The 19,885-nt window shown below is 43.3% G+C and overlaps 1 protein-coding gene across 1 annotated transcript in view; it reads left to right on the top strand.

The window, feature by feature from the left end:
* Window positions 1–19,885, top strand: part of def6a (DEF6 guanine nucleotide exchange factor a) — a 152,003-nt gene that overhangs the window by 44,777 nt on the left and 87,341 nt on the right. The window contains exon 2 of the mRNA XM_043716901.2: window positions 6,583–6,723. Within this exon, the coding sequence (XP_043572836.1) occupies window positions 6,583–6,723 (141 nt within the window). The remainder of the gene's footprint in view (window positions 1–6,582; window positions 6,724–19,885) is intronic.

Here is a 19,885-nt window from a genome sequence, read left to right as displayed (position 1 = left end):
CATTGACTTTACTATTTGTTCAGCCAACAGATGTAACCTCCTTATCTCCTACCTGATTTATTTCTTGCTATCAACCATCCGCTTTGGTTTGTATGTGCATTTAGAGGGTGAACTGTTCATGATGCCATTCATGACCTCAAGATGTTCCAAAGCACTTCCTAGCCTTTTTTTTTTCTTATTCATGAGATGTGGGTGTCACTGGCTGGTCAGTATTAATTGCCCATCACTCATTGTCCTTGAGAAGGTGGTGGTGAGCTGTCTTCTTGAACTGCCGCAGTGTAGGTAAACTGAAAGTGCTGTTAGGGAGGGGACTCTGCAATTTTGATCCAGTCACACTGAAGAGACAACAATAGGTCCAAGTCAGGATGGTGAGTGGCTTGGATGAGGTGCTGGTGTTCCCATGTATCTGCTGCTCTTCTCCTTCGAGATGAAACTGGTTTGTGGGTTTGGAAGGTGCTGTCTTAAGGATCTTGAATTTCTGCAGTACACCATGTCGATCATATGCACTGAGTGTCAGAGGTGGAAGAAGTGGATATTTGTGGATGTAGTGCTTTGTCCTGGATAGTGTCAAACTTCTTGAGTGTTGTTGGAGCTACACCAATCTAGGCAGGTGAGGGGTATTCCATCACACTCTGCACAGGCTTTGGAGAGACAAGAGGTGAGTTAGTCACTGCAGAGTTCAAAGCCTCTGGAATGTAATCACTGATGTAATACAGTTTCCAATTTGTGTACAGCAGGATCACACAAATAGCAGTGAGGTGACTGACCAAATGATCTGTTCAATAACATTATTTGATGGAAGAAAAAATGATCAGGACCTTGGAAGAAATCCCCAGCTCTTGCAAAAGTGTTATAATTTTAGTGAAAGTGAGAGAGTAAATAGTTTTACATCCATCGTTTTAGTATTCACGTTCTTTGGAGAGTACAGGGACAGAGGCATTTGGAGGTTTTTGTGAACAAATTACTGAGTTGAGAGGCAAGTTGAGAAAGTGGCTAAAAAAATCAAGATCCATGATTTTCCAGAAATAGGGGCAGAGAGTACGAGAGTGGAGGTTATGCTGAATCAACTGGAGTATTGTGTGCCAATTTGGATACCACCTTTTAGGAATGATGCGAAGGCTTTAGGGTGTTAGAATGAATAACAAGAATGGTTTCAGTGATAACGGAGTTCAGTTTCTTGGAAAATGAGAAGCTGGGAATAAAACAGTAACTGCAGGATATGTGCAGCAAGACTGCAACTATCTGTGGAGGGAGAAGAAACATAACTGCTGTTAGGTGAATCCACACCACGTCTCACCATGTTGTCTGAGCTCTCTGCTAGATTTACTGCCATCATCCTCTCTCGTGGTAGGAATCTACAGAGCCTGTTTGATCTACTATGCCAAAGAGAAACCATTTGATAGTCTAATGAGAAAACACTTCTGCCTTTAATCATGATAGCAACTAACTATAATTTAGGATTATGGCAATGACCTGGATGCTGGTCTTAATCCTTTGAGATCTTTAGCTGTTCTCTCACCCAGTCTGCTTTAGGTCAGATCCCAAGGTCAACTAGACCAGCTGCAAGGTAGTTTGAGAGTGGGTTATGGCCATTGGACATTATATTTAACAACTGGGTTCTTGTGGCTCATGGTACTCTTAATGGCTGAAAGTGGCAGGTATCCAAAACAATCCCAGCTGGTTTCTCAAGGGCTACTGTGGCACAGTGGTAGTGGTTGGTAGCTCAGTTAGGTGGGCAGCTGCTTTGCATTGTAAAGTGATACAAACAATATGGGTTCAATTCCTGCACCAAGGACTCCCTCGCTCTCACTTTCTCGCTCATGAGAGAGGAGCTTATTGTCTGGTTGTACTACGGTGACTATACTTTTAGGGTCCCTACCTCTGAGCCATGAGACTTGGTGCATCTGGAGTATTGATTAAAAATACCTAGCGAGCTGGATTCTCATGCAGTGATGCTTACCTGCTCGTACCTCCCCTTGGAACATGGCCCTACCATTGTGCATCAGGCCATGATTGTAATTAAACTCATCTGGTCTGGGTTCCTGGGCAATCCTGTTTGTGGACTGCCTCCCAGCTCCTAACCCACAAAGCCCGCTTCTGCCTTCTCCTCAAATATCCACAAACAGGATTGCCCAGGAACCCGATTGATTGTGCCTGCACCTGTCCCAAGGAGCTCTTCTCTTCCTATCTCAACTCAACTTTTTTTATTCCCCGTGTTCAGTCCCTCCTCACTTGCATCCATGATTCTTCTGATGCTTTATGTTGGTTTCAGAACTACCAGTTTGTGAGCTCTAGCCACTGCCTGTTTCACCATGGACATGCAATCCCTTTATATGTCCATCCCCCTCCAGGAAGCTCTCAGGACTTTCCACTTCTTCCAGGAAAGACAGCCTGAACTATCCCCATCCGTCACCACCCTCTGCCTGGCTGAGCTCATCCTTACCCTTAATAGCTTCTCCTTTAATTCCTCTCACTTTCTTCAGGTCAAAGAGGGGCCATAGGTACCGCCATGGGCCCTCGTTATGGTGGTCTCTTTGTAGAGGATGTGGAACACTCCTTGTTCCAGTACTACTCGGGCCTCCACCCACAACTCTTGCTGCAGTGCATCGATGACCCCATCAGTGTTGCTTTATTCTCTTGACTGGAGTTGGAAAAATTTATTAATTTCGCCTCCAATTTCCACCTCACACTCTCCTTCACCTGGTCCATCTCTGACTCCTCCCTTCCCTTCCTCAACAACTCTTTTTCCGTTTTGGGGGATAGGCTGGACAATGACATCCATTACAAACATACTGACTCCCACAGTTACCTAGAGAATACATCTTATCAGAAGCAAAAACAGAAGTTGCTGGAAAAGCTCAGCATGTCTGGCAGCATCTGTGAAGAGAAGTCAGCGTTAACGTTTTGGGTCCGGTGACCCTTCAGAACATCCTATCACCCTGCTTCCTGTAAAGACTCCATCCGTTCTCTCCGTTTCTCCATTCCCATCGCATTTGTTCTGATGATGCCAGCTTCTGCAGAAGGTCCTCTGAAATATCCATCATCTTACTCAACTGAAGGTTTCCTGCTACCCTGGTTGACAAGGTCCTTAGCTGTGTTTGAGTCATCTCTCGCACTTCTGCCCTCACCCTTCCCCTTCCCCCTATCGACAATGATAGGGTCCTCTGGTTCTCATTTACCACCCCACCAGCCTCTGCACCCAAAGGATTATGAGCCATCATTTCTGCCACTTCCGGCAGGATGCCACCACCAGACACACATTCCCCTTCCCTCCCTTGTCAGCATTCTGCAGGGACCATTTCTCCGAGACAACCTTATCCACCCTCCCTCGTTCCCAACACCACCCACAGCCCCTCGGCGCCTTCCCTTGCAGTCACAGGAGGTGTAACACCTGCACTTTTACTTCAATCCCCCTCACACTCCAAGGCCCCAGATACACCTTCCTGGTGATGTAGCGATTTACCTGCATTTCACTCAATCTAGTCTCCCTATTCGCTACTCATAGTCTTCTCTACACTGGGGCAACGAGAAACAGACCAGGTGATTGCTTTGCAGAATGCTTATGTTCTGTCTCCCTCAAGCTTCCAGTTGTCCACTGCTTCACCACACCATCATGTTTCCACCAGGAGAAAGTGAAGACTGCAGATGCTGGAGATCAGAGTCGAGGGTGTGTTGCTCGAAAAGCACAGCAGGTCAGGCAGCATCCGAGGAGCAGGAGAATCGATGTTTTGGGCATAAGCTCTTCACCAGCGCTTCCTGATACAGGCTTATGCCTGAAACGTTAAGTCTCCTGCTCCTTGGATGCTGCCTGACATGCTGTGCTGTTCCAGCACCAGGCTGTCGACACCACCATGTTTCCATGCCAACATCTCTGTCATTTCTAGGTCATTGAGTATATTTCAGACTGAGATAGATAGGTTCTTGAGTATCAAGGCGATCAAAGGTTTCTGGGAGAAAGTGGGAGAAAAGTTTCTCAACTCCAATCAGCCATGATTGAATGGCAGAGCGGATCTGATGGGCTGAATGACCTAATTTCTGCTCCTATGTCTTATGGTCTTAGGTCTGCTGCAGTGTTCCATCAAGCTTCAATACAAACTCGAAGAACAACGCCTCATTTTCCGCTTGGGACCCTGTAGCCTCTAGGACTTAACAACAAGTTCAATAACTTTAGAGCCTGATTCCATTCTTTCATTTTGTTTTTACCCACCCCCACACTAGTCCTGTTATGGCAGAATTTGTTTTTAGCACAGTTACACATTCCCATGTACTGCGAGGCCCATTATCACATGATGTGGGTTGCATTATATCAGAACAGCTCACTCATTTTCTCCTACTCTTAGCTCTTATTATCACTTATTCAGCTTTTCTTCTGTCTCTACTTGCTATCCATTATCTCCTTGTTTACCTACCTTCACATCTCTCTCTCTCTCTCTCTCTGGGTCTGTCTCCACTTATTCCCCCCCCCCCCAACCTCATTTTTCAGCTGCTAACCATTCTGGTGACAATTCACTGGACTCAACATTAACTTTGCTTTGTTCTGGCAGCATAGAATCCCTACAGTTTAGAGGCAGGCCATTCGGCCCATCAAGTTCACACTGACCCTCCAAAGAGTATTCCCACCCATACCCACTCCCCACCCTGCTTTTCCTATTGCTAATCCAACCAACCTGCACATCTGTGGGCTGTGGGAGGAAACCAGAGCGCCCAGAGGAAACCCACGCACGTATAGAGAGAATGTGCAAACTCCATACAGACAGTCGGCCAAGAGTGGAATCGAACCCAGGTCCCTGACGCTGGGAGGCAACAGTGCTAACCACTGAGTCACTGCTGTCAGAGCTGCCAGTTTCTCTAGCAATCTCTGTTTCTGCTTGTAGTTTATTTGTTTAATCAGCCAATTGGGTGAAAAATAAATTATAAAAATAAATAATATTTTATAAAAAGCTGGCTTCCTATTCTTGAGGCCTTAAGAGGGAGGCGGGCACCTCAGAGGCTGGCCTTCATAATTTCCACCACCACCCGAATTTTCATTTGGTCCCTTCTGGGCTCCTCCTGTCTTAATTTTTGTTATTGTTACACAGCCCCTAATGGGCAGAGCTTGTAATTGTTTTTATTTGTTTAACTTAATTGGTTGATTTGGTGGGAGATTTTGAATATTTTATTTTTAAAAAAAGCTAGGTTCTTCCCCAGTGTGCAAATTGTCTTATGGTCAGGGACAGGATCTAAAAGGGAAAGCTAGAATCTGGTGTTTGTGCTAAACCATAGATTTAGAATAAAACACTTGTAAATCTCTGTTAGTTTTTTTACTGCCTAATTGAACATCTGGATATTGCTCTGTTAAACACACATAGCAGCATGACAGTGGATGGTGCTTTAGAGAAGGAAATCTGCTGTCCTTATCTATTCCAACCGACATGTGACTCCAGACCCACAGCAATGTGGTTGGCTGTTACCTGCCTTCTAAACAGTTGGAGATAGGCAGCAAATACTGGTCTAGCCAGTGACACCCACCTCCTATGAATGAATATTACAATCACTCCTCAGTGTTAAATCTTTGAAAATATTTACACCCTCTGTGACCTTTCATCTGACCTGAAACATTAGCCTGTTTCACTGTTCAAGGATGCCATCAGACCCCTTGAGCATTTCCAGAATTTTCTGTTTTAATTTCAGATTTTCATTGTCCAAAGTATTTTGCTTTTGTTTCAGGGAAACTCGTATTCTCCTTGAAAAAGACTGAAAGGAGATTTGACAGAATTGCTCAAAGCCATGGGGGTCTGGACAGAATAGATAGAGATAAATTGTTCCGATGAATGGATGGAGTAAGAACCAGAGAGGCCAAGTTAAAGTGGTTTGCAAAAGAACTGGCAGTAACATGAGGAAAAATGTTTAGTCGCAGAGATGTACAGCACGGAAATAGACCCTTCAGTCCAACCTGTCCATGCTGACCAGATATCCTAACCTAATCTAGTCCCATTTGCCAGCATTTGGCCCATATCCCTCTAAACCTTTCCTATATTCAGATGCGTTTTAAATGCTGTAATTATACTAGCCTCCACCATTTCCTCTGGCAGCTCATTCCATAATAGCACCACCCTCTGTGTGAAAACGTTGGCCCTTACGTCACTTTATATCTTTTTACTCAACCAATACTTAGAATCTGACATGCACTGTTAGAGAGTGCAGTGAAAGCAAATTCGATGAGAGCTTGTGAAGGGGAGTTGAAGAAATGACTTCTGGTAAAGAAAACCTGCAGCTGTACTTTAACTGAAATTGTGCAAACTTTAAAGAACCTGTTTGATACCCTGCTCATCATCGCATTAGCTGTTTTTAATTTAACAGCATGGTGCAATTGGAATGGGTAATGGGAGAAAATTAGATACAGCTTGTTTAGAATTGTGTAAGAAGTATTTCACAGTTGTCTGTCTGACAACATTTCTAAGTAAATAGATGCAGGACTTGAGCCTAATTGACTCAAAAGTTAAATTCAAATATTTCTATACAATTAACTCTATTCAAGGAAAAATCAGAGCCTTGAGATTCTCAATGGAAGTGACTAACCTTGTGTTTGTTGCTGTTTTCTAGGTCTTGTCTCATAATCTTTGTACAGTCTTGCACATCCCACACGACCCAGTGGCACTTGAAGAGCATTTCAGAGATGACGATGATGGGCCTGTCTCCAGCCAGGGTTATATGCCATATCTCAATAAGTACATCCTAGATAAGGTAACTTCATTGTCAACGTGTATACTTTATTCTCTCTGTTTAGAATTATGATTTTTGGATTGTTTAAGGTGGGTAGGAAACTAAATGTGAACAGTGTCTCGCTGCTAACATAATGCAGTCAAACAGGAGGCAGTCCATCTAACAGCAGCTTTTCTTAGATGGGAATTCTGAATTTAATGACAATTCCTGTGCTTTTAGTAAATGTTTTCCATGCTATACGTGCTATTAATTTAAATGTTTTGTATTTAAATTGTGTCCATTTAATTGTGAGCTATATGTAATCTGTATTTCCAGTTTCAATATAATTTTTTTTTGTTGCATGTTAGCTGTGTTTCAGCTCATATAATTGGGAAAATATTCTTTATTTTTAGGTATGCAATTTGATATGAATCCAAGAAGCATAAGAACTGTGTTTAACAGGGACAATTTTTTCGGTCCTGATGCACTTACTGAAGAATGTGTCAAAACTGATTGGAATTTCTTGACTGAACATGTTGAAATAAGTGTCCACTAGTATCCAGTTTTAAATCGAATTCTGTGTTGACTCTGAACTTCCCTTGTCACTTTTCTGTCAAGTGCATAGGTTGTTCCTGTGAGGTGTTCAATATGATAAGCTGGGCTCTGAGTATGAAATACAAAAGGCTCTGAGTTTTCCTTGAATAGAGTTAATTGTATAGAAATATTTGAATTTAACTTTTGAGTGTACAGACCAGAAACAGGTTGTGTCAATATTTATGCTCTACATAGACCTCTTCCCCTTGTTTTTCACTAACCCCAGCAGGATAATGTAACACTCTTTCTCCCATGTGCTTATTTAGCATATCTTAAATGCAACCTTAGAACAAAATCCTACTCTGCTAAATAACTTTGATTCAGAGCAGCTAGCAGGTTCAAAACTGGGCATCTGTAAAGGATTGTGAACCGTTTGCAGCAGCAAATTTGTAACCACATAGCTTAGCTTATCCCTCAATCTACCATTACCAGGGGACAGTCTGGTTCAATGAGGAGTGTAGGAGATCATAACAAGAACAGCACCAGGCAATTCTAAAACTGAAGTGCCAATGTGTAAAGTCATAACACAGGTGTATATGCTGGTTAGTTCAAAGATCTGCAACCCTGTCTCACCTAGTCAAGTACTATGCTGGACAATTAAACAATTCATGTGATGGAGATATTCCTTGAACATGCCTATCCTCAATGGTGATGCACAGCACATGAGTGCAAAGGACAAGTAGAAGTGTTTGCAGCTCCCTTCAATCGAAAGAACTGAGTGGATAATCCACCTCTCCATTCTTCTAAGGACCAACTATGAAAACTTCTAGTCTTCAGCAATTGAGTTCCTCCCACATGGTATCAAGGCATGACTGAGTGTATTGGATACAGCAAAGGCGCTGACTGATATCCCTCCATTTTTATTTACAGTGTGGAGCTAATTTGTTTAAATTGATGGGTGGCTTGTAACATTGACAGCAGAAAACAGACATATGGTAATTTACAAGAGTTAGTTTGTGTAGAATCTGCACGGGTACGTTCAGGTTACTGTATGGCAGGCAACTGAGAGGGATATATAGAAACACAGGGAATAGGAAGCAGCCCTTGAGGCTTCTCCATCATACAGTTTGGTTATGGCTGATCATTGAGGTTAATATCCTAATCCAGCCCCTTTCTGTAGTAACAAATTCCATAGGCTCATCATTCTCTAGGTGAAGAAATTTCTCCTTATTTCAGTCCTAAAAGGTTTATCCCTTTATCTTTTAAACTATGACCCTGGTCTGTACTTCCCTACCTTCAGAACATCCTTCTTGCATTTAACCTGTCTAGTCCTGTTAGAACTTTATAGATTTCTATCAGATTTCGGCCCCGCCTCACTACTCATTTTTCTAAACTTCAATGAGTGCAATCCCAACTGACTCAACCTCTCCTTGGAAATCAGTCCTGCCATTCCCAGGAATCAATGTGGTAAACCTTTGCTGCACTCCCTCTCTAGGAAGAACATCCTTCCTCAGATAAGGAGCCCAAACCTGCAGACAGTATTCCAGACTTGGCAAAAGTGAGGACTGCAGATGCTGAAAATCAGAATCTACATTAGAGTGGTGCTGGAAAAACACAGCAGGTCAGGCAGCATCCGAGGAGTTGGAAAATCAACATTTTGGGCAAAAGCCATTCATCAGGAATATTCCAGACTTGGCCTCACCAATGCTTTATATAATTGTATTAAGATACCCTTGTTCCTGAATCCCCTCACTATGAAGTCCAGCATATAGTTTGTTTTCTTTACTGCTTTCTGCACCTGCACACTTACCCTCAGTGACTAGTGCAAGAGGGCACCCAGGTTCATTGAACATTCCCCTCTCTCTGTTTACAGCCATTCAAATAATAATCTGCTTCCTATTTTTGCTATCAAAGTAGGTAACCTCAAATTTATCCACATCCAGGGCCATGCATGTGCCCTGACTCTCAGACTATCCAATTCAAAATGCTACATCTCTGCATTCTCCTCAAAGCTCACCCTCCCATCCAGCTTTAATATATTACATTCCATTTCCTCATCTAAATCGTTAATGCATACTGTGAATAGCTGGGCTCCCTAGTACCAATCAATGTGCTACCCAACTAGTCACTGACTGACATTCAGAAAAGAATTCATTTGTTCCAACAATTTGTCTCCTATCTGCAAAAATATTTCATAGAATTCACATCGACCCTCAAAGGTAACCCACCCAGATCCATTCCCCTACCCTATTACTCTACATGTACCCCTGACTAATGCATCTAACCTGCACATCCCTGAAGCACTATGGGCAATATAGTATGGCCAATTCACCTAACTTGTACATCTTTGGACTGTGGGAGGAAACCAGGGCACCTGGAGGAAACCCACGCAGACACGGGGAGAATGTGCAAACTCCACACAGACAGTCACTCAAGGCTGGAATCAAACCTGGGTCCCTGGCACCGTGAGGCAACAGTGTTAACCACTGGGCCACCGTGCCACCCCCTATGAGAGGGAGGGAGGGAGAGAGGCAAAGAGAGGGAGGGTGGGATGCAGATCATTAACCAGGTTAGCGTAACCCGTCGCCTGGTTTTTCTGAACAGGGTTAAATGACTTTAAACCACCTTCCCACTTCACTCAACCAGATTAAACCTGCCTCCTGCTTAGTTTCTATCCATCTCAGCACACTACCCCCAATCCCATTTGATTTAATTTTACATGTTAATCTCTTGTATAGAAATTTGTCAGAAGTCTTCTGGAAGTCCAAATAAGCCACATCCACTGGTTCCCCCCATCAACTGTCTGAATGGAGTCTGTTATTCAGTACTTCTGAAACAAATTCCATATGAGGCAGAATCTGGGCAATTGAGAGAACCAGCGTTTTCTCAGTGTTGTAGGGTCTCCTTTTATATTTTGCCTGAAGGTGAAACAATATGAGATCATGTTTACTGTTCCCCTGCAACAGGATGTTGACCCTGTAGAATTGTTCAGTGGTGCAGATCACATGAAAACGGAACATTACTGCAAGATCACGGAACCAGAAGAGAAGAATTGAAACTATAAAATTTGAAGCTGATGTTAGAAAGCATTCCTTTAGTCAAATGACGAGAGGTTGGATTTGCTCCTCACGTCTTTGTTCTTTGTGCATCGTTAATGTGATTTTTTAAAATCTCATTGTATTCGGCAAGAACTTTGATTGGTTCACAGTGGCTTATTTACATCAGGTTTAGTTAGAGCCAATGTGAAATCTTTTAAAAATTTACCTGCCATTTTCAGAAACTGCTTACAGTAAATGCCAGTCACCACCATTGAATCCCTATTGTATGGAATCAGGTCATTGGGTCCATCAAGTCCACACTCCTCCTCTGAAGAGTATCCCACCCAGACCCACCTCAACCCTGTGACCCTGTACTTCCTGCGGCTAATCCACCTAACTTACACATCCCTGGACAGTATATGGAGATCAAAGATGGCCAGGGTCCAAAGGGACTCTATGTATAAAGATCTGGGCAACGGGGGAGAAAACACACCCAATGCCACGCTCAGCCTGATGGGCACCTTTGTGTGTGGCTGCATCAAGCTGTGCGTAGATCCCCAGTACGCAAACACCAAGTGTCACTATGTACTGAGGTTCTACCTGTCCCCGGTGTTGCGGAGGATGGGCCTGGCCTCGCTGCCGCGGAATGCTCCGAGTAGTTGAACAGTTCCGTACCACCTGTCCTTCATGAAGAAATTTACGAAGAAAAACACATTTGACCACAAGTCCATCAGGAAGTGGTCAGCACGCAGTGTCCTTGAGACCCTTCGGGAAAAGGAGAGGGCGGATCCTGTCGAGTGGTTCCCTGGGTAGACTGTCAGTCATTTGGCAGAATGCCCCATCGCCAGAACGTTCCAACATGTACCAAGACATGGCTGGGCTGGTGGTGAGAAGGGCTCTGCCTGTGAGATCCTTGATGTATGCCCAGACACTCTGCCGCACCGCACGCTGCCTCCAAAGCGGCTGTGGAGGGGAACGAGACTGTCTCGCACCTCCTTCTGGAATGTGTCTATGCAGAGGAAGTTTGGAGAGGAACGCAGTGGTGTTTGTCGAGGTTTGTCCCGAGTAGCTCCACAACGTGGGACTCCATGCTCTACGGTCTGTTCCCTGGGATGCACACCAAGACGAACATCAACTGTGCCTGGAGGATCATCAACTCGGTGAAAAACACTCTTTGGTCTGTCTGAAACCTGTTGATCTTCCAGCTGAAGGAGCTGACTCCGACTGGGCGTTGCAGACTTGCACATTCCAAGGTCCAGGACCACGTGTTGAGGGACGTGCTGAAGCTTGGGGCAGCTGTCGCCAAGGCACGGTGGGGGAAGACCACCGTGTAACGTCTGCCTGCCAAAGAAGAACAGGGGGCCCACGCAGTAAGTGGGCTCCGCTGATGCCTCAGCTAAACATATGGGTATATGGATGGTAAATGTACAGACCTGTATATACAAATGATTAATTCCGATCACTGTATGCAAAGAAATTGAATGTTTACGTATGTATGGCATGACCAATTGTACAGATCATCAAAATATTTTATGAGTAATGTATATTTTTAAATTTAAAAAAAAGTATGGGTAATTTACCATGGCCAATCCACCTAATCTTTAGATTGTGGGAAGAAACTGGAGCATCTGGAGAAAACTCTCACAGACACAGGGAGAATGTACAACTCCACACAGACAGTCACCTGAGATTGGAATTGAACCCAGGTCCCTAGTACTGTGAAGCAGCAGTGCTAACCACAGTGCCACCCCTATTTCATGGGAAGGTGCTTGTTTTATAATTCAAGTGAGCAGCCTCCAATCACTGAGGCTGATGATTGAGGGTTTTGACAACTTGTTCAATTGTGTTTATTGCATTTGATATTATTAGTATTGTGAGAAAGTATTAATTGATTTAGTCAGGAAATAATGAGGGAAGCAGCTCTTTTCTCCAGGTAGAAAAAAATTAAAATCAAGAATTTTGTTTTATCTCCCTTTTTGTTTTCTTCACTGTTCTAATTTTGAGACGGTTCATGTTTTGTAATTCATGTACAGTCTGGATGTTGTGTTGTTGAATAAACAAGTCCTGACAGTTCCTGTCAGTGGAAAGAATGAAGTATTTGGTTTGGCCCTCCCCTCCTCCCAGCCATCCAGTGTCGGAGGCAGGAAAATCCGAGTGGTTCCACTGGTTTTCCCTGCACATCTCTCCCAAATTCCGTGTAAACAACACTAAAAAAAATCACAGATATTTAAATATTAACTGCATTCAGGGCAGTTCAAGTTTCTGTTATCTTTTATGCTGGTTTTCAGAGTGAATTATATTGAGAGTTCTGTCAATTGAGAATTGCTGTTCTTTGAGGAAGGTTTAAGTCTTATGCTCAGTCAGTTGGGTATGAGGGCACTAATAGGTACACTACTAAAATGTCATTTTAAAGACCGTACTTGGGGACTCAGTGGGCCCCTCCTTTTTCCTCAGCCCCAAAGGTAAACTCCTCTAATGTTTCAGCTTGCCTGAGACCTGAACTCTGACCTTCCTCAGGCTCCTTTCCCATCTCTCCTCGGCCTCTCTGAACTCAATTTATATTCTTGACACCCACTTCCCGCTCCTCCACTCTGTACCCACAAAGCTGCAGGCCATTCAGATTGGCCTCCAGGTTCTCATGTATTGGTAATAATTCCATTTTTTTCTCTCCAGTTCATCTGCCATTCTTACCCTTTTCCTGGCCTTGCTTACTTTGCATTATGCCAACTATCTCCGACTTCCCTTTCCTCTGACCAAGTTGTTTCTTTCCAAATCTCACCCTATCTTTCCAGGAACTCCATGTTTGAGGCTTTCCAATCAGATTTTCATCACTAAATCAGCAACAAAACACACTTTCGGTGAGAAATGACATCCTGTGCAAAAGTGAGCAGATAGATGATTCCTCCTCATCCTCTTTACTTGTCTACAGCCTTTGACGATTTTTGCAAGGTTAGTGAAGGTTTCTAGCTCAGGTTGAGGTTAAGGGTGTAGGTTTGCTCGCTGAGCTGTAGGTTTGATATCCGGCCTTTACATTGCCTGGCTAGGTAACATCATCAGTGGTGACCTCCAAGTGAAGCGAAGCTGTTGTCTCCTGCTTTCTATTTATATCTTTCTTCTGGATGGGGTTCCTGGGATTTGTGGTCATGTCATTTCCTGTTCGTTTTCTGAGGGGTTGATAGATGGCATCTAGATCGATGTGTTTGTTTATGGCGTTGTGGTTGGAGTGCCAGGCCTCCAGGAATTCTCTGGCATGTCTTTACTTAGACTATCCCAGGATAGATGTGTTGTCCCAGTTGAAATGGTGGGTTTTTTCATCCATGTGTAGGGCTACGAGGGAGAGAGCATTGTGTCTTTTTGTGGCTAGCTGGTGTTCGTGTATCCTGGTGGCTAGCTTTCTTCCTGTTTGTCCTACGTAGTGTTTAAGGCAGTCCTTGCATGGAATTTTGTAGATGACGTTGGTTTTGTCCATGGGTTGTACTGGGTCTTTTAAGTTTGTTAGATTTTGTTTGAGAGTGTTGGTGGGTTTGTGTACTACTAGGATTCCGAGAGATCTTAGTAGTCTGGCTGTCATTTCTGAAACTTCTTTGATGTATGGTAAGGTGGTTAGGGTTTCTGGCTGTGTTAGGTCTGCTTGTCGTGGTTTGTTCTTGAGGAATCTGCGCACTGTATTTTTTGAGTATCCATTCTTCTTGAATACGTTGTATAGGTGGTTCTCCTCTGTTTTCCGAAGTTCGGCTGCGCTGCAGTGTGTGGTGGCTCATTGGAATAGTGTTCAGATACAACTTCATTTGTGTGTGTTGGGATGGTTGCTGGTGGAGTTAAGTATTTGGTCAGTGTTTGTCGGTTTTCTGTATACGCAGGTTTGTAGTTCTCCGTTGTCCTCCCTTTCGACGGTGACGTCCAGGAATGCGAGTTTGTTGTCAGTTTCTTCCTCCTTGGTGAACTTTATGCCTGTGAGGGCGTTGTTAATGATGTTAAATGTCTCTTCTATCTTGTTTCGTTTTGTGATGACAAAATTCCATGCAAGGACTGCCTTAAACACTACGTAGGACAAACAGGAAGAAAGTTAGCCACCAGGATACACAAACACCAGCTAGCCGCAAAAAGACACAACCCTTTCTCCCTCATAGCCCTACACACGGATGAAGAAAACCACCATTTTGACTGGGACAACACATCTATCCTGGGACAGGCTAAGCAAAGACATGCCAGAGAATTCCTAGAGGCCTGGCACTCCAACCACAACGCCATAAACAAATACATTGATCTAGATGCCATCTATCAACCCCTCAGAAAACAAACAGGAAATGACATCACCACAAATCCCAGGAACCCCATCCAGGAGAAAGATATAAATAGAAAACAGGAGACAACAGCTTTGCTTCACTTGGAGGTCACCACTGATGATGATACCTAGCCAGGTAATGAAACGTCTGGATATCAAACCTACAGCTCAGCGAGCGAACCTAAACCTTTGACGATGATTGACTACACTAACCTTATCCAGTGTCTTTCTGCAGTCATCCAGCTGGATTGGACAAATCTCACCTGGTTCCTTTCTGATGTATTGAGTTGTATCCAGCATACCACTTGGAATGACCTCTCTTCCCTGCTCATGCAGCATTGCCTATGGTGTCCCTCTATCCTTGGTGCCTTCTGATTTTTCAATCTGCATGTGGCTACATCATCCAAAAGCACCAGAATTAGTTCTCACCTCTTTGCTAATGACACCCAACTCTAGACACCACCTCCTCTCTTCACTCCTCCACCATTGCCAAGTTTCTGGCTGCTTAACCACTAATCAACAAGCAGAAATTTCCTGCGGTTAAATATTGCAAAAACAGGACCCACTGAATGTGACCTCTGCTGCAAGCTTTGATCCCCAGCTATCAATGCTATCCTCGTCCTGGCAAAAGTCAGAGCAGACCAGACCATTTATAACTTTGTTGTCATAATTGACCATAAGATGTGCTTTCAACCATATGTTAATGCCCTTGCAGAGACCAACTGATCTACAATGCAACATTACCTGACCTGCTCTTGTCTAAGTTCATTTGCTGCTGAAACCCTCATTCTGTCTTTAGACTTGAATATTCCAACACTGTCATTACTGGTCCCCTACATTCTACCCTCATTAACATCACCTCATCCACAAATCTGGCACTGCGTCCGAACTCTCACCAAGTCCCGTTCACCTATCATCCCTGTGCTCACTGAAGTAAATTGGTTCCTGGTCATTCTCATCTTTATTTTAAATCTTTTCCCTGTTTCTCTAAACCCTTCCAACTTCATAAACCTCTGTGAGATCTATACTCATCTAATTCTGGCTTCTTGAACATTCCTCATTTTAATTGCTATACCTTTAGTCTATGTACCCTTAATCTCTAGAATAGCATCTCTATTCCTGTCTTCCTCTCTAACTTGATTTTGTCCTTTATGATCTTCCCCAACCTTACTGACTTCAAAAGCTTTGATTACCCAACCTAATATCGTCTTGTGGCTCCAGGTCATATTTTGGAAGCACCATGGGTCATGTTATTCTGTTAACACTCATTTATAAATTTATTATTGCTGTATTTGTTCTGATTCTAGCCTGCAAACATTGCAGGATTTAATACTTTGCGTGGGATGGCAGGGATCATGCAGTAGATGGCACCAAACTGATCCCAAGAGGTTCCACAGCCTCAGCTTTTATTAATGAGCAGCTGAGCTTTAATCTACTTTCAATAGTAAACTTCCTCTACAGACACATGTCTCTGATCAGGGACACAGCAGTTTTCCTCACTGCTCTGTATATGTTTCACAGTATCTTTTATACTCCATAACTTTGAATGTCAGACCCTAGAGGTGGAGATAATAATGCTTTTCAGACAGGATGTCCATCAGTACCCCCAGGTTTTATGGGTTAATTCACTTGCTCCCTTTATGAGGAATGTCAGGTTTCCTATGTTACAAATGCAGGTTAGTTTTCCTGAGTAGATATAAGGTAGGCACTCAGATATTTGATACTATGAGATAATAGGTTTGTTTGTTCCTGTATTTCCCTATCTTCTGATAAATCCAAACCTGCCATTTTTTGCAAAGTTTAAAATTTCCTGGCAGTAATTCTAGACTTTTCAACTTTAAGTCCATTTTGGTTGATTTCTTTTGTGAATGTAATTTGGTGCTTGGCTTCTTTCAGCAGCTTGAGGTGAGTTGGGGAGGAGGCTGAAATGGTATTGGATGAGGAATTAGATTTAATTTTAATTATAGAATCCCTACAGTGTGGAAACAGGCCCTTCAGCCCAACAAGTCCACACCGACCCTGCAAAGCGTAACCCACCCAGACTATTCTATGTTTACCCCAGGCTAATACACCTAACCTACACATCCCTGAACACTTTGGGCAATTTTAACACGGCCAATTCACCTTACCTGCATATCTTTGGAATGTGGGAGGAAACCGGAGCCAACCCACGCAGACACTGGGAGAATGTGCAAACTCCAAACAGACAGTTGCCCAAGGTGGGAATTGAACTAGGGTCCCTGGCACTGAGGCAGCAGTGCTGACCACTGAGCCACCTTGCCGTCCGAATGAGAGGCCATTTTGTGTTGAGGGTATTTGGTCTTCACAGTGGGGCACATGAATAACATGCCAGTAATTGACAAAGAGACGAAGGTAGGTGAGGACCTGGAAACAATCATTATCACAGAAGAGGTAGTCTTGGGCAAGCTATTGCAGCTAAGGATAGGCAAGTCTCCTGGCCCTGATGCAATGCATCCCAGTGAACTAAATTATATGGCAGGAGAAATAGCAAATGCACTTGTAATTCACTGGACTCTGGGGCAGTTCCAGCAGACAGGAAAACAGCAAATGTGATGCCACTGTTTAAAAAAGAAGGCAGACAAAAATGGGAATTAGAGACCAGCTCATTTAATTTCTGTAGTGAGGAAAAGCTTGAGGCTATTATCAAGGAAGAAATAGCAAGGTATCTAGATAGAAATTATCCTGTTGGGCCGACGCAGCATTGGCTCATGGAGGGCAGGTCATGCTTAATGAACCTACTGGAATTCTATGAAGACATTACGAACATGGTGGACAATGGGGACCCAATAGATGTGATGTATCTAGATTTTCAAAACGAAATTTGACAAGGTGCTGCACAAAAGACTGCTGCTTAAGATAAAGATGCAAGGTGTTACGGGCAATGTATTAGCATGGATAGAGGATTGGTTAACTAATAGGAAGCAAAAAGACCATAAGAGACAGGTGCAGAAATTAGGCCATTCAGCCCATTGACTCTGCTCAGCCATTCAATCAGGTAGGAGGCTGAAAGAACACAGCAAGCCAGGTAGGCATCAGGAGGCACAGAAATTGACATTTCGGGTGTTTCAGGAAGAAGGGTTACACCCGAAACATCAATTTCTGCACCTCCTGATGCTGCCTGGCTTGCTGTGTTCTTTCAGCCTCCTACCTGTCTACTTTGGTTTCCAGCATCTGCAGGGGTTTTTTTTTGTATCCTGCCATTCAATCATGCTGATAAGTTTCTCAACCCTATTCTCCTGCTTTCTCCCTGTAACCCTTGATCCTCTTAATATTCAAGAACCTATCTATTTTAATCTTAAATATACTCAATGACCTGGCCTCCCATAGCCTTCTGTGGCAATGAATTCCATAGATTCATGACTCTCTGGCTGAAGATGTTTCGCCTTATCTCCATTCTAAAAGATCTTCCCATTACTCTAAGGCTGTGCCGTCAGGTCCTAATCTCTCCTATCAATGGAAACATCTTCCCAACATCTACTGTCAGGCCATTCAGCATTCTGTTTGTTTCAATTAGAACCCCCCTCATCCTTCTAAACTCCGTTGAGTATAGACCCAGGGTCTTCAAACGTTTCTCATCTGTTAGAGTGGCGATAAATGCATGCTGTCAATCAGTGACTAGTGGTGTGCCTCAGTGATCAGTGTTTGGACAGCAATTATTTACAATTTACATGGATAATTTGGAGTTGGGGACCACATGTAGTGCGTCAAAGTTTGCAGATGACGCTAAGATGAGTGGTGGAGCAAAATGTGCAGAGAACTGTGAAACTTTACAAAGGGACACCATTTAAGTGAGTGGGCAAAGATCTGGCAGATGGAGTACAATGTTAATAAATGTGAAGTCATCCATTTCAATAGGAATAACAGTAAAAAGGGCCATTACTTGAATGGTAACAAATTGCAGCATACTGCTATGCAAAGGGACCTGGATGTCCTTGTGCATGAATCACAGAAAGTTAGTCTGCAGGTGCAACAGGTAATTAAGAAGGGAAATGGAATTTTGTCTTCCATTGCTAAAGGGATTGAGTTTAAAAGCAGGGAGGTTATGTTGCAGCTGTGTAGGCTGCAGGTGAGGCCCCAACTGCAGTACTGACTGCAGTTTTGGTTTCCTTACTTGAGAAAGGATGTACTGGCATTAGAGGTGGTGCAGAGGAGGTTCACTAGGTTGATTCCGGAGTTGAGGGGGTTGGCTCATGAGGAGAGACTGAGTATTCTGGGATTATATACATTGGAACTTCGAAGAATGGGTGGGGGGGGGGATCTTACAGAAACACATACAATTCTGAAGGGAATAGTTAAGATAGAAGTAGAGAGAATGTTTCCACTGGCGGGTGAAACTAGGACAAGAGGGCATAACCTCAAGACTAGGGGGAGCAGATTTAGGGCTGAATTGAGGAGGAACGTCTTCACCCAGAGGGTTGTGAATCTATGGAATTCCCTACCCAGTGAAGTAGTTGAGGCTTCCTCAGTAAATATTTTCAAAGCTAAGATTTTTTGGACAGTAAAGGAATTGAGGGTTATGGTGAGAGAGTGGATAAGTGGAGCTGAGGCCACAAAAAGATCAGCCATGATCTTATTGAATGGCAGAGCAGGCTCAAAGGGCCAGACAACCTACTCCTGCTCCTAGTTCTTACATTCTTACGTTCTATGTTCATTGGGCTATATAATGCAATGCAGGAGACCATTTGGCGCATCATGCCTGTACTGGCCCTTTGAAGAACTATCTAATTAGCCAATCTCTTCAGTTCCTTTTCTATGGTGGAACAAATAATTCCCCTTTTATCTATATTCAATTAGCCAATTCCCTTGTTTAAAAAACTTATTTTGAATTTGCTCCCACCACTCTTTCAGTCAGTGTATTCCATATCATAAAAACTTGCTGTATAGTATTTTATTTCCTCATTGTACCTGGTTTTTGTGCTAATTTTCTTAAATGTCTGTCCTCTGGATACTAACTGTTCTAAAACTAGGAACAGTTCCTCCTTATTTATGCCATAACAGCCATTCATGATTTTGAGCATCTCTATCAGGTATCCCCTTAACCTTCTCTACTCCAAGAGAACAACCATGGTCTCTCTGAATAACTGAGTCTGTCTTCTCTGGTGCTGTTCTGGTAAATATCTGCTCCCTATCAATGGCCTTTGACTGCTTTTCTAGAATGTGGGGTCCAGAACTGAAAACATTATTCCAGCTAGGACCTAGCCACTATTTTATATAAATGTAGCAATGCATCCTTATTTTTTACACTCTATGCCTTTGTTTACAAACTCAGAGATCCTTGAGCCTTTTTAACAACCTCTTTGACATATCCTGCCGTCTTTAAATTTTC

This window comes from Chiloscyllium plagiosum, unplaced genomic scaffold (assembly GCF_037043375.1).
Source record: "Chiloscyllium plagiosum isolate Xiang-an unplaced genomic scaffold, Cpla_swu_hap1 HiC_scaffold_26, whole genome shotgun sequence".
Taxonomy (NCBI): Eukaryota; Metazoa; Chordata; class Chondrichthyes; order Orectolobiformes; family Hemiscylliidae; genus Chiloscyllium; species Chiloscyllium plagiosum.
The sequence above is the reverse complement of the archived record's forward strand: the minus strand, read 5'-3'. Positions and strand labels throughout refer to the sequence as shown.